We start from the raw sequence: 13402 nt of genomic DNA on the forward strand, positions 1-13402 counted from the left end.
ACTTGGATCCTTGGCACCTGTGTATGTCTATAAAGTCATCGGGTAGATTTCAATGGTAATGTTTATCATCTCTACTAATTAACATCATGTAAATTTCCATGCTTCCTCCTCAAATATAATTGTGTGTCTGTGTGTGTGTGTGTGTGTGTGTGTGTATGTGTGTGCAATGAAGTTTAAGGGGGGAGATAGAAATAAGAAATCAAAAACCAAAAGACTCGTCAACATGGCATGGGTCAGCCCTGAAGCACCTCTCTCATCATTTTGTCCTGCGGTTGGGGAGTCACAGGATTTATATTTGAGTGTGGACTTTCCAGAGCATCTGTAAATGGGAGGTGGGGGTGCCCACTCTTCTCTAAGTGACCCCCACCCTTATTTTATAGGTTTTAAAATTTTTCATGTTAGCTATTTTTTAATTATAAAGTATGATATTAAGAACACATAAATAGGAGTTAAAGATGTGGTAAAACCATTAATAGTGTTTGTTGCTCTTGCAGAGGACCCATATTCTGTTCACAGCACCCACAATGGGCAGTTCACATTGTGGTACCTCCAGTTCCAGGGGATCTGATGTCATCTTTGGGACCAGGACACATGTGGCATACTCTCACACAGATACCTGAACATATACACATATATAGAAATAAACCTCTAAAAATCCACTTAAATATTATAAAGCAAAACTAAGAATACAATTAAGTTAAAATATATAAAAATTAAATTTAAAACACAATTTTTCCTTTCCCATTTACTTAAAGATAAGCAACGAATTACATTGTGACTTAAAATAGTAAAACTTCGGCTTAATATTAAAGTCACTTAAGTTTAATAAGTATTTTATTTAGGAGTAATGTAAAATTTTATCATGTAATAAAGATTTCATTAAAGATCATGTTTTCAACAGGCCATTACTAGAAAAAAAGTTATTAAAAGTCAGGCAGACCAATCCATAAATAAATTTTGGTAGAACAGTGCAATTCTTCACCGAGGTTTATATTTAACCCCAAACCTTTCTCAATTCAGTCTGTGTTCATGAAACTATATAATCTTACTGCTGTGCAGGCTCAATGACAGGCTTAATGATTCCTGAAATTCTGCTCATAAGTATTCAGAAATATGAATGTGCTTGTAAGTGCTCATAATCACCTCTTTATGAATAGCTTCTGTTTCAGTAAGATTAACACTATGGCATTAGAGAAATATTTCATCTCCACACTTACAAGATTTATCTTTTATTGAAATAAATTACTGAATTCAAAATTAATTTAATCTGAATTTCAACTTCATTTCTTCAATTTCCCCTACAATATAGACATGTTTTCCTCTAAAAACATATTTAAGGTATCTTTTTAGTCACATGGTTTTAAATATGCAGCTTTTAAACTTATTTAAATCGCTGAGTGTGGTGGTGCACACCTTTAATCCCAGCACTTGGGAGGCAGAGGCAGGCGGATCTTTGTGAATTCAAGGCCAGCCTGGTCTACATAGTGAGTTCCAGGATAGCTGGGGCTACAGGGAGACCCTGTCTCAAAAAGACCCCCCCCCAAAATTTAATGTATCACACATACAAACATATTCACATAAATTTTAAAAATTACTTAAAATTTAACATATTTTGTTAGTTACCAATCATGTAGCCTTAATTTAACTAGAAACTCAATTCTTCAACAGTCTTAATTAAAATGTTCTCATTTATTCAATAATATTTCAAAAATATTTGCTTTTCACTTCCCTGCCACATTCACATAGTTTTAAGTAATAGGCATGATCAACTTTATTTCATAAGGAGTTTCTTCTGGAGCTGTGCAAATTTTATTTTTTTGTTTTTAATATAAAAAAAGTTTTTTATTTTATGTGTATGAGTGTATTGCCTGCATGCATGTAAGTGCACCCATGCTGTGCAATGCCCACAGAGTTCAGAAGAGGGCATCAGATTCCCCTAGAACTGGAATCACAGACAATTTAGCAACCATATGGGTGCTGGGAATTGAACCAGGGTCTTCTGCAAGAGCATTCAGTGCTCTTAACCAGTGAGCCATCTCTCCAGCCCCCAAGAGCTGTACAATTTAAAAATAAAACAGATAATTTTAATTATAGAGGATGACATGACAACAAAATTTATATAATAAGGATATAATAAAATAGAAATGTGGCATATTTATTCAGTAAAATGACAGTATCCCCTCTCTTTAAGTTTGGGATTGGATTTTCCTTGAAATAATAGAATTTAATCTTTTATTTTGCAATATGTTGGAATGCATTTCATGTAGAATGCATTAAATAGTATATTTACTTTGAATATTTATTCAAAAATAGTCCTGGAATTCTTAGAGCTATAATAATTCTTTATTATAAATATGAATCAATAAAGTCTGTTAAGAATTACACAGTGCAGTCTAAATGTATATGTTTCTGTTCTTGCCCATTTTTCTAGTGGGATAAAGCCCTGTCAATTGCACCTGGGGTTTCTCTGAAATATTGGAAGAAGTTAATGCAGAGGTAATGCAGACAGCCTGTGTGTAGAGATATTTTAAAGCCATGTATCAAAGAAGAAGAAATAAATATACTAGTAGTTTTAAAATTTTCTTATACATGTTATATTTTAAATAATAAAACAAGTTTGTATCTACTAGTACACTAAGTTAAATGAATTAGTTATAAGTAATTTTGGTATTAATATGTTTGTCCTGAACTCTAATGAAGATAGTAGAAGGTAAATTTCTCTTTATCATGGAGACAATATATTCCTACTAAAGTACAAGTGGAAGGATTTTCTGAAGGTTATCAAAAGCTCATCAAATAATATTGTATATATAAATGTAAATATTCTCTCTGAAGACACTAATTCTTGCCGTTTCTCCATCTTGAGTGTAAGGTAGTAACCAATGAAAATAAGGGAACTTAATATCCTTTGCATTTTCCCCCAAATATATTAGCTTTCTAGATTTACTGTAAAAAATGATCATACAGTAGCTGATTATCTCACCGTTTTTGGTGACTAAAAGTTGGAAACCCATTTGGCACAGCTGGTTTCCAATGGAGTCTCTGAGGGAGAATCTGTTCTGTGTTCTCCCGCCTTCTGATGAATGTTGCAATCTTTGGTCTCTAGTGACTGATGAGTGCATCACTAACCTCTGACTCAGCTTCACTGGCTTTATCCACTGTGTGTCTCTGTGCCCAAATTCTGGATTTAAGGCCTACCCTATCCTAATTTTCATAATTCTCTATTTAATACATTTCATAGGAAAATATTCTAGCTAATTATAAGATAATACTTTGAAGTTCCATGTGTTAAGAGTATAATGTATCCTTTTCAAAACACATTTTCAATCAGAACACATTCTATTCTAATCTATCACTTAGCAACTGTGTATTTAGTACCAGTTCTACTGCAAATTCTTATGCCAGTAAAGTACTATTAGAGAGAAATTTCATTTTCTTTTGGCATTATACAGAGAAATTTTTAATTTTTCTCTTATATGACATGGATTAGGAACAATTCAGTTGTTAGTCATATGCATAAATAAAAACTAACAAAAGCTAATCATGGAATATATAAGGATTTGCATACATTACCATGAGGAAGTAGGCTGCTCCCTAATATCCACTCTCCCAAAAATATAAACACAAGCGTTCTGTGAATGCCAGATCCCTGTAAAGTTGTTACTTTAACACACTTACAAATGGTACTGTTCCTATGAATTCTTAAAAAATTCAAGGTAGTAGATGTTTACTTATTTCATAAAAATTATTTCCACCTCAACATACACCTAAGTAAATGTCACTTAGGGACAATGTATAGTAATAACAAGTAGATTAAAACTAAAGTTTTAGTTTTAATGCTGATAACAAGTAGATTAAAACTAAAGATTTTTTAATATTCTGTATAATTTTTGATATACTTTTCTAGACTCTAGTACTATATTGATATTCAACTACAGTCCTTCTAATGGTAGGTATCTATGGGATTGAAATGTTATCAACATGAAAATATATTTTTAAGATGTTATTAAGATAAACAGAGAAGTCAATGGAAGATGCTAGAAAAGTGCTCAGGGCATAGCAGCATGTAGGAACTAATGGAGTCTGCTGTAGCTGGAGTGCAGAGCCTAGTGAGAAAGGTACACAAGACATAAATGTTTTTGACTTTTTTAATATCTTGAGCATTTTTTCCTTGATCCAAAGACCAGCAGAGGACATTAAAGGACCTAAAACAGGGTATAAAATGACCTGCTCATTTTTTCATATTGAAAATTCATATAAGCTGAAGAATGAGACAGATTGGGGAAGGTCTGAGACCAAGAAGGCAGGATCTGCTCTTTCTCTTCAACACCAGGAGATAGTAGTGGCATGGAAGTCTTACACAGTGATGGGGGCCAGGAAGAGGCTGACAAATTTGACATATTTAGGAGTAAAAATCAGCTGGATTTCCAAGAAAATAAAGAAGACATTTCTTAGATCTTAGGCTTGAAAAATGGAATAGAAGATATTGCAGTTGACGGACATTTCGAAACAAAGCCAAACACCGACAAAAATTTAAGATATTTGAATTAAATGGGGCATAAAGTCATTAGTTTTGTTGTTTTTTTTTAATTTTGTCACCCAGGGAAGACATTTGACCGTATTTTACTGTTATTTACTTTGGACTGGCCTGAGCAGAAGCAAATCAGGATGTAGGCCAATTTTCCAACAATGTTTCCTCTATCATTGAAAAACAAACCTGATTATTTTCTTTTGTTTCTAAGTTCATATGCTCTTAAAATATTCTCCATACAAATCCCGAGTTTGTATTTTTTACATCCAACCATTCAGAGAAATGGAACAAAAATCTCTTTAATCACGGTTCCAAAATTCATGGGAAAACAGAGTTTTGTTTTCTGAATAACTATATCAAAGACATCAGGATCAGATGCTAAAAATACAGTTCTTGTGGAGCACCCAAATGCTGTGTGACTTCCTAGGGAGACTGGAATAAGCATCTCTTCACCCTAGAGAAGCCACCAAAAACACAGCCAAGAAAGATTCCACCCATCTAATGTATTAAATCAGTTAGAGTTTAATCAGGGTTACTTATAGAACCATGAGCAACATATGATCACTTAAGAGACCTCAGGAATTTTTATAATTTTGTTTTTTATTCAATTTCTGCAATTTTCTTTTTTTAATTTATTAATTTTAAGTGTATGAGTGTATTGCCTGCATGTGTGTAGTGCACCCATGTTGTGCAATGCCTGTGGAAGTCAGAAGTATGTTGGATCCCCCTGGAAATGGGGTTGTTAACCACCATGTGAGTGCTGGGAATTGAACCCAGGTCATCTGCAAGAGCAGTCAGTGTTCTTAATCGCTGAGCCATCTCTCTAGCCCTGAATTTTTGAAATTTGCATACAATATACTTTGATGGTTTTTATATTCCCCTCCCCTATCTGCACTTCCCCAATGCCCCCCCAATTTAATGTACTCTCATATGTTTATATCTGTATCTATATATGATGCAGCTTATAGAGTATGATTTGTGTCTCCAAATGTCCTTCAGCTTGGGTACATTCACTGTGCCCCCAAGAGCCCATTCCTGTTAAACACTGTCTCTCTCAGCAGCCATCGATTGTCAAATGTTCCTTAGGTTGGGCTGGGGTTTCTTACCCACTTCCCAATGTCTATGCTAGCATTTTGTCTGTTTTAAGCTTACATAGGATGTATACATCTGTCACCATTGATGTGTTCATATGAATAACTGACCAGATGTCTGGAAGACTCTGTTTCCTTGTGGTCATCGAACCTCTCTGTCTCTTACAATCTTTCTGCTTCCTCTTCTGCAATGATCCCTGAAAGCACTGTTCCATCATGGGTTTCTATGTTAGTCATCTTCTGCTGCATAAGGAAACTTCTCTGGTGAGAGTGGAGATATGCATTCATCCTATGTGTACAGCAATTTTAAGGTGCTCATATATCCTCTGAAAGAGAGGAGGGTTCTAGCATACTTCCTCATGAGCCTCGCATGAGCTGCCATGCTCTGCCTCATGGGCTGGTCATGGGCCCTTCTTCAACTAAAAGCCCAATCTTGTGAGTATCTCTTGAGGATAAATCACAGCAGTTCTGACTTCAAGAAGGCAAATGCTATGTCATGCCTCTACAACGACCTAAAACACCCAATGACTATGAATTTGAGAGTGTTAATAGGATGAATAACAAAAATCTTCTATTATTATCTAAAGATTAGAAATAGAACTATAGTAGTGCAATTCACATGATAGCACAAATTAAATATACTCAGTTATTTATGGAGAAAAGAGAAGCTAAATCCTAGAAATGGACATAACTAGACTGAGCACTGAAAAAGTACATAATACTTAGATACAAAGAAGCATACTCAGACAGACTAGAGTATGAAGAGAGATAGCCATGCAGAAAGATATGTGCACCCCCTTTGTCCTTCACAGGCTTCAAGATCATAATCCCTTTTTTTCTCCTCCTATCTGGAACATTGCTTTTCTTTAAACTTCCTTACAACAGACACAATGTTCTGCATCTCATTGTTACTCAATGATTGTATCAACCTTTATAAGCTATTTTTGTTTACAGGCTCTGTACTCATAGTTATGTTTATTTAAACATTTAAAGATCTGTTTTCAACAAGGTATACTTCTACACATTTAATTACCCCATTAAGAATCAGTAATCTCATCATATAAATCTGCTTTATAATTTATTAATAATTAAATTCATGGTCCATTTTAACAGATAGACTATACCTATTTCAAAACCTGAAGTATATGGAACTTTTAAATAATGAAAGTATGTACTAGAAATGTCACTTAATTCGTAGAATGCTTGCCTAGCATGCACAAAGCCCTGTGTTTGATCTCTAGCACTACATAAACTGAGCATGTGGATGAAGGAGGATCAGAAGTTCAAGGTCATCCTCAGCTATATAGTGAGATCAAGGTCAGCCTGGGTACTTGAGACCCTCTATATTAAATAAGTTAATAAAAAATAAATAAATAGTTACAAGGGTAAATAAATACAGTGTTATTTTATTCAATTTTGTACTCTACATGTGAAGGAGCATTAGAAGTTCAAGGTTATCCTTAGGTACATAGTGAGCTCAAGACCAGCCTGGGGTACTTGTGACCCTTTATAGTAAATAAATAAATGGTTATGAGGGAAAATAAATATAGTATTATTATTCTGTTCTACAGCGATTTAACTTTAAAATCCAAGTGTTTATGAAATTGAGAAATTTTAGGCATGTTTCTTGAAAATGTCAGTCCAATTGAAAACCTTAATTTAATATTTCAGTGAAATTTAGTAAGGTAGTCTTGATTTCTTTAGGAGAGCTGACCAGTTGATCCAGGAAGATAAGGATGATGTCATTCCATACTGCATAGCCATTGGTGATGTGAAAAAACTCATCAATTTTTTTGTGTCTCGAGGTCAGCTTAAAGAAGCTCTGCTTGTTGCACAGGTAATCAAATAAACATAGCCCACACATTGGTGGGTAGGTTTATCTAATGAAAAAAGTTAATGTTGATCATTTCACTTTCATAAGATTGACAACAGCTCACCTCCAAGTCTTGTGCCTCAATATTTCACTCATGCTGAACTCGTTTTAGATTTTCTAGGCACATCTAAACTTTCAACCATTCCTAAACGTTGAACTTTTACACAATGTTACCTTGGAGCTACCATAAGTGTGAACAACCATTGAGTTAATACAGTGAACTTTACGTTTTCTTTTCAAATTCTAAAGTTATTTACAAGTCATACTATAAACATCAACCACGATTTAAGTATCATTTGTTCAAAATAATAATCTGGGTCTAGGAAATGGCTTCAGTTGCCTGAAAACCCAAGTTCAATTCTTAGAACCCACCTGAAAAGCCCATGCAGTGTCTCCTGTCTGTAATCCTAGCACTTTTCAGAAAGACGGGAGACTGAAAGAAGATACTCAGATAGAACCTAGGATAGGCAGTGCAAAGGAAAGGGAGAACTGACTCCTGAAAAGTTGTCCTTCCACCTGTGTGCAGAAACACACACACACGCACGCACACACAAATTTTAAAAAATAGCACAACAATAGAAAAATATGCATTGAAAAATGATAGACAAGGTTTGGAGATCATTCTATATAATGACAAAATACTTAAACTTTTTTTATTTATTAATTTTGTTTTATATGTATGAGTATATTGCCTGTATGTGTGTAAGTGCACCTGTATTGTGCAATGCCAGTGGAGGTCAGAAGAAGGTGTTGGACACCCCCAGAACTGGAGGTAGAGATGGCTGTTAGCTGCCTTGTGGGTGCTGAGAATCAAACCCGAGTCCTCTGCAAGAGCAGCCAGTGATTTCAAACTCTCCAATCTCATAATGCCAACATATTTATAAATTCTGAGTAAGTTGGTTTAAGGAATTGTCAAGGGAAATTATTTGAATACCTGACTCTATCAATAATTTTTGTGTGAATATTTGATAGCATGGCAGGTTATAACATTACTAGATTTTTACTCTAAGGCTTTTCTTGATTTCTGTTCTAGATGATTGTAAACATACACCTCATTTCTTTATATTTAGTAAAAAATATATGCATTCTATTACAATTCCATTATGAAAAAGCAAAAAATAATAAAAATTTTAAATAATGAGGTAATGAACATTATAACACGTGTATGTGACCTTTGCATATTAATGGCATCGTAAGTTGGCAAGAGCATTCTGGTTGCACCATCTGATGACATCATTTCTGGCCAGAATAACCCCTCATTTATTTCTCCCATATTTTCACAAATCTCCTAAACTCAGAATAGAGTGCTGTCTCTGCTGTTCCCCTATATTTATTTGTGTGTGCTTACTCTGCCACTTTAATAAACCCTTCTTACAGAAATTTTTAAAAATGAAGTTGGTTGATCATCAGTAAAGATTAATTAAAGGTTTGAATTCTAGGCTGCGTGTGAGGGAAATATTCAAACCCTACATTTTTGTACACCAAAAGGAGCTTCATATCCTGATGATGTCTACAAGGAAGACCTTAATGAGTGAGTCGCACACTTTTTGTTTCAGGACATTGTTTTATGACCGTTTTCCCTTTAAGTGTTCCTGAAGGATGTGTAGTTCCACATTGTCTTGTGAATTGAGAACTCATTTCTAGTGCTAAAATGTATTCCACTCCATCATCTAATTCCATTATAAAATCCTGTTGCTACATGAATGGAGAAATGTCAGCAGGTAGACACAGTCTGCACACATTTTATATAGCTTCCAGAGGCATAAATACCTAAAAACAAGAAGGACAGGGTGGTTTTACTATGAAATCAGAATGTACAATATCCAAGTACTTACTGTTCATAATCAATAAACCGCTAATCGTGTTTAGGACACCATTTATTCTCTTTTAAAGAAGGAATCTAAATGCTTAGTTTTATAATGAAATAGCTTAAAATTCTGTACTATTTCAAGTTTCTCTTAGTATTTTTTTTTTAAATTATCAATCTTCCCTATGCACCTTCTGCTTGTTCTTATTATTTCCCAGGGCAACGGTTACTTAATATTTTACAATATTCATCATGTAGTAAGGATTGTGAAATGTTAAGCAAATATTTCTTTTCTATATCTTTGCTTTTATTCCTTTGATTTTTCCATGCTAAGCATTTCAAAGACATGTACAAACCATATTTTGAATATCATCTAAAGCATTTTGTTTGAAACATGGTCTCCTTGTAACCCCAGCTGGCCTGAAGTCATTACAAAAAGCAGGCTGGCCTCAATGTCACAGAAATCCACCTGTCTCTGCCTCCCAAGTGCTGGGATTAAAGGCATGGGCCACCACAGCTGACTTGGATATCACCTAATTTTTTCTTGAGCATATTATCTTTTTTAATAATTTTATTTTTATTGAATTTTTGTGATTTTTCATACAATGTAGTTTGATGGCATTTAGATCCCGTCCTCCATCTGCACCTCCTCTCACTGCCTCCTTCCCAATTTAATGTACTATCTTATATATGTAATATAGCCTATAGAATTTTATTTGTATCCCCACGTGTCTTTTAGTGTGAGTCCATTCACTGGACCCAACCAGAGTCCCATCCCAGTAACACACTGTCTTTCTTCCACCCGGCAGCCATCAATTTCTAAAAGTTCCTTAGGCTGGGTTGGGATTTCTTAACTGCTTGGTCATCTACATCTATAGGAGTTATAAATTATCTGATGCTGGTTGGTAAATTAAAAAAAAATGCCTTTCTTCTGACACTTGTAGGGACAAGATTAGGTAGAGATTTGTCATATCACACATTTAGAAAGACTGACACCCAAGCCTTTTTATTTTTCTACATTAAGACTTAAATTTATAACAAGGATAACAAATTAAATCCTGTTTGCTCTCTTTATCATTTTACACAGAATATTAATTCACATTTATAATGCAATTATAGAGATACTACTGAGTGCATTTTTTTTGTCTTTCTTTCTAGGCTTCTACACAAAGTCATTAAGGAGCTGGCAGAATGGTATTTTCAGGATGGCCGAGCAGTATTGGCTGCGTGTTGCCATCTAGCTGTAGATGATATTGAGGTACTACACTTCATATGATATATGTAAGCAAATAGCTTTTCAGATGTGTCATGATGTGCTTGGCCTGAGCATACATAAATACTGTACACTGTGTGCTTTTTTCTTGATTTATTTATTTTTGTCACAAGATACATATGTATAACAACCTAGACAATGGTTTCTTATTGGTGTACAATCTTGAAGAAACAGTTATTAAGATTTTATTCTTTTCTGATGGAGACTAAGTGACACGTTTAGAATACTGCATACTATTAAAGCGGTTGATAATGTATCTAAGTGGCAGAGGTCTTGAGAATCATGTATGAAGTCCTAGGTTTCACCACTAGCCCTGTAAAATAATAGTAAAATTAAATTCTAAGCTGGTAAGTTCATTGTATATATCACTATCAGCTTCAGTTTTTCCATCTGAAAATTGCAGTTATTATTGAATAGGTAATTCAGTAAAATATTGTGTTCAATGTATTTAAGAACGATTAATATATAGGTTAAAATGAATATATCTACTTATGAGATTGGATGGGAATAGGACCCTAGACAGCATCTATGCAGCTAAAGAAACTGTTTTCTTATTGAGCAAGCTTGCTATGGCATACCTGATTCGTGGAAATGAACTGGAGTTGGCCGTCTCTGTGGGCACTGTGCTAGGAGAATCTGCAGCACCAGCAACCTATTATGCCCTAGAATTACTGGCAAGAAAATGCATGATGATTCCAATGTGGTAAGAATCTTTTAAATGAAAGAATAGTTTCATAGAAATGGTATGTATTTTTATAAAACATTTTAAACTACCTTTGAAAAGATACTTGTGAATAATATCTAAGTTATTATTTTGTGTAAAGGATATGATAATGAGAGGAAATTATGACAGAGGGATGATGAGAACTACCATGGTTATGTCATTAAACCTACCACAGTCCATTCTGAAGTAGCCCAGTTGTAATTTCATAATGCTGCAAGTGTTAAAGTATCACCAGACCAGAAATATATAGTTTTTCAGATTATCAGGACCAGAAATTTCTACTTTTTCAAATTGTTCATGTCTATTCCTTGTTTTTATTATACCCGGAGTTCTAGTGTAAATGTAAGGCTTGGAGAACAAAGTCACTCTTCTAAGGGAAACCAACAACAGAAAGTTTTGCCTAGCGTATACCATGTCTCCAAATTCTGTCAGTAGTTTTTCTTAAAAGATAGACTATGGGGATTCCTTGGAGTGACTCTGGAAATCTAGGTCAAAGACGTTCTCACTCAGATATGCAGAGCCCTATTCTTAGGTCAATCTGTCACTGTGGGGGCACCTTTAGGAGAGATGGGGTGCTTTCATTTAATAGATACTTGTTTACTAAAGGTGATTGCAGCATTTTGTTTTCTTGGAGCTAGAGAAATGGCTCAGCCATTAAGAGACTTGCTGCTGGTTTAGTTCCCAGCACCCATGTTGAATGACTAACTACCATGGTAACTCCAGTTTCAGGGGATCCAGCACCCCTTTCTGGCTTCCAAAGCACCTGCATACAGATGGTGCACATACAAATACTAAGGCACACACATAAGTATAAATTCATAAATAAAAACTTTAGAATTTTATTTTCTCTTTCCTCAAAAATACACAAGACTTAAGAAGTTCCTAAATAAACTTATCAGGACTTTGATCTCTCCCTAATCAGCGTCCCATGCAGACACACTGGTAAAATGAAGCTTCATTGATGACCATAAATACTGACCCATGCATGTAATGGTGGTGATGATGATGATGCATATTGTGGCAGCTAACAAGTCCATATTGCTTACTGTGTACCAAGCACTATTTTAAGTACTGTGCATGTCATGACATTCTTGGTCTTGAGAACTAGACATTAGTTTTTCAGAAGTGTCTGTAAACCATGATTCAAAGTAACGAGCTAGCTCTGAAGTTTGGACTTTCAGCTACCACAATATGACATCTCTGATTCAGAGAAAAAAGCTTTACACTTTCTTTGGATCTGGGAGTTTGAGAGTGAGCCAGTTATCTCTTGATTATTCAAAGTTTTACTCATGTCTCATGGTGATTTATGAGCACCCTCCACTACCAAAATATAATGATATCTCATGATCAGTCTTAGACTTAACTGGCTTCAACACATACTGTCCTCTGACTTCCAGTTACCCCCGCCCCGTCACAAACCTACAACTGTCAACTACCTAGTTTACTATTATCTGCCTTAGTCCAATCCCAAAGCCTGAAATCTAACTCAAATTATTAGTTTGCAAATGTGGCTGATCGATATTAATAGTTATCATCTAATCTGAATGAAATGTGATTATATTTTAAAGTGAAAATAAAAGTGTAACAAATTATTATTATATTAGCAGATTTTTAAAAATCTTTCAGTGAGCCATATGCTTGATTACTTATAACAAAAATCAAACTGCTGTCACCTGATAACTCCTCCCCAATGTCATGCTCTCGTCTCATAGGCACAGCCCTTGGTAGCAGAATTCAAGATAAAGTTCAAACTCTGGAATGTATGGTGCTGACTGCTATTATGTTAATTTTCCCAAGGAATCCATAATCAACATGACTACTGGAGTTCCCCAGATTAAAATTAAGAAAATAATACAAAAAAAAATGTATGGTATTTATGATAGTTGCCTGTCACTCAGCAAGCAACATAAACTAGTTTAAAGAGACTAGCCACAATTTTATAAATCAAAAGCATTTCATATATTTTTACATTTATTGATAAAATTTTGTTTACTTCTGGACACTTATAATATATGTGTGATATGCACAGTCAATATTTTCTTTTTAGCTTTCCGTCTGTTGGATACAGGTACTGTCTAGTTTTATTTTAAAGAATGTTTTTAT

General features: G+C 34.6%; 1 protein-coding gene across 4 annotated transcripts in view; it reads left to right on the forward strand.

Annotated features, from left to right (window-relative positions):
• Positions 1–13402, forward strand: part of Wdr17 (WD repeat domain 17) — a 119005-nt gene that overhangs the window by 87624 nt on the left and 17979 nt on the right. For 3 of the 4 annotated variants that reach the window (XM_008847148.2, XM_008847151.3, XM_008847150.1), the window contains 6 exons: positions 2432–2496; positions 7327–7459; positions 8935–9026; positions 10461–10560; positions 11139–11278; positions 13347–13367. In XM_008847148.2, the coding sequence (XP_008845370.1) occupies positions 2432–2496; positions 7327–7459; positions 8935–9026; positions 10461–10560; positions 11139–11278; positions 13347–13367 (551 nt within the window). The remainder of the gene's footprint in view (positions 1–2431; positions 2497–7326; positions 7460–8934; positions 9027–10460; positions 10561–11138; positions 11279–13346; positions 13368–13402) is intronic. The other variant, XM_008847149.2, reaches the window with a different exon arrangement.

Source organism: Nannospalax galili, unplaced genomic scaffold (genome assembly GCF_000622305.1).
Source record: "Nannospalax galili isolate Female #2095 unplaced genomic scaffold, S.galili_v1.0 scaffold461, whole genome shotgun sequence".
Lineage (NCBI taxonomy): Eukaryota > Metazoa > Chordata > Mammalia > Rodentia > Spalacidae > Nannospalax > Nannospalax galili.